At 49.7% G+C, this 1417-nt stretch overlaps 1 protein-coding gene across 1 annotated transcript in view; it reads left to right on the top strand.

The window, feature by feature from the left end:
• The first annotated feature begins 749 nt into the window (after window positions 1-749).
• LOC119355277 (caskin-1-like) overlaps window positions 750-1417 on the top strand; it is a 15335-nt gene continuing 14667 nt past the window's right edge. The window contains exon 1 of the mRNA XM_037622068.1: window positions 750-853. Within this exon, the coding sequence (XP_037477965.1) occupies window positions 750-853 (104 nt within the window). The remainder of the gene's footprint in view (window positions 854-1417) is intronic.

Raw genomic sequence — 1417 nt, 5'->3', positions numbered from 1 at the left:
ATCCACACAACTGACAACCCCAAACCGCAACAAAATAACAAGAACCACAACACAATGAATAAAAACGAAGAGAAGAAGAACAAACCGGGAATGGGAAGGAGAGATTTGATGGAAGGTACGTCTCCTCTTAGCGGCCCTAACCCCATACACACACCCTCGTCCACAAGCATAGCTCCGTGAGAGAAGGCATGTACCTGCTTAGAGCAACTCTAGCAGAGTTACGCAGTCACTACATCGCACATATAGTGTGTTCCATGTTTTTGAAGGATCGTGAGACGACGTGCAAATTAAGAGTTGTCATATCTCAGCCTTCATTACTTTTACATATGTGACCCACATATGTCATTGGCTACATATTTATTCTCCGATTTTGCATCATCAACAGGTTGGCGGCAACGAGATCGATGCCGCTGGTCATGGACGCGGCGAGGGCGAGGACGACCACAAGCACGACAACGAGGGCCAAGACGACCACGACCATGGCGATTAGGGCGAGGACGATTCTAACGACGACGATTTGGGCGGCGGGGTACCGATTCCAATGGCGACGATGCTCAAAATTATACTAAACATTAAGCTGGACATCCATTGAAATTATACTAAGCATTAAGCTAGACATTAGTGGATGTCCCACCTAAAGCATGGTAAATTTTTTTGAACAATGATGAAAATCCCACTCCTCCTCCTCGGTGATTAGGGCAGTTGCCTCTCCTTCAAGAGCAGGACCTAGTCCGGCCACAGAAAGGGAAATGGTGGTTGTGGCCAAAGAAAGGGAAATGCCACACAAGTGGCCGCCATTAATTGGCACCCTTCGTGATGCCATGGACATCCGGTCGTCTACACCATTGACAAGGTGAGGAGATGGGCTCCGTGGGAAGCTGGGAAGGGAGGTGAAACTTTTCTCCCGTGTGTGCCGCATGGAGCGCCCTCCAAACCAATGTCCCGCAACCTCCAAATACGGAAGCTCGCGGGCTTGATTTGAAGCGCCCTCCATGGTCGGCTTGCTAGCTAGAGTGGTCTTTTCACCAAAAATCATTATATTGACGGTTATTATACAGATCGGCCCGGCCGATATGGCTGCTAGAGTTGCTCTTAGTGATACACGCACAACGACAATTTCCCATCTTCCCCAATGCGCGACACAAGGGCCATGATAGGTGGCTTAGGAGTGGCTAAACACACATGAGTGAAACTGGGAGGCAGGCCGACACAGTAAACAAGCCCGTCACCGGCTGACAAAAGGATCCCACAATACCCTACGTCCTGGTCCCGGACTAACCACGGCTCCCGAATTCTACACACGAGAGCTATGTCTCGCAGTAAGCGAGACAGAAGCTGCTCTCGCGTCAAGAGTCTAACGTGACGGGCCGGCCCATTGGAGCGAACTTAAAACAAGAAATATTACAAAGAAAAGGAG

This window comes from Triticum dicoccoides, chromosome 1A (genome assembly GCF_002162155.2).
Source record: "Triticum dicoccoides isolate Atlit2015 ecotype Zavitan chromosome 1A, WEW_v2.0, whole genome shotgun sequence".
NCBI lineage: Eukaryota > Viridiplantae > Streptophyta > Magnoliopsida > Poales > Poaceae > Triticum > Triticum dicoccoides.
This window is presented reverse-complemented; position numbering and strand designations above follow the sequence as displayed.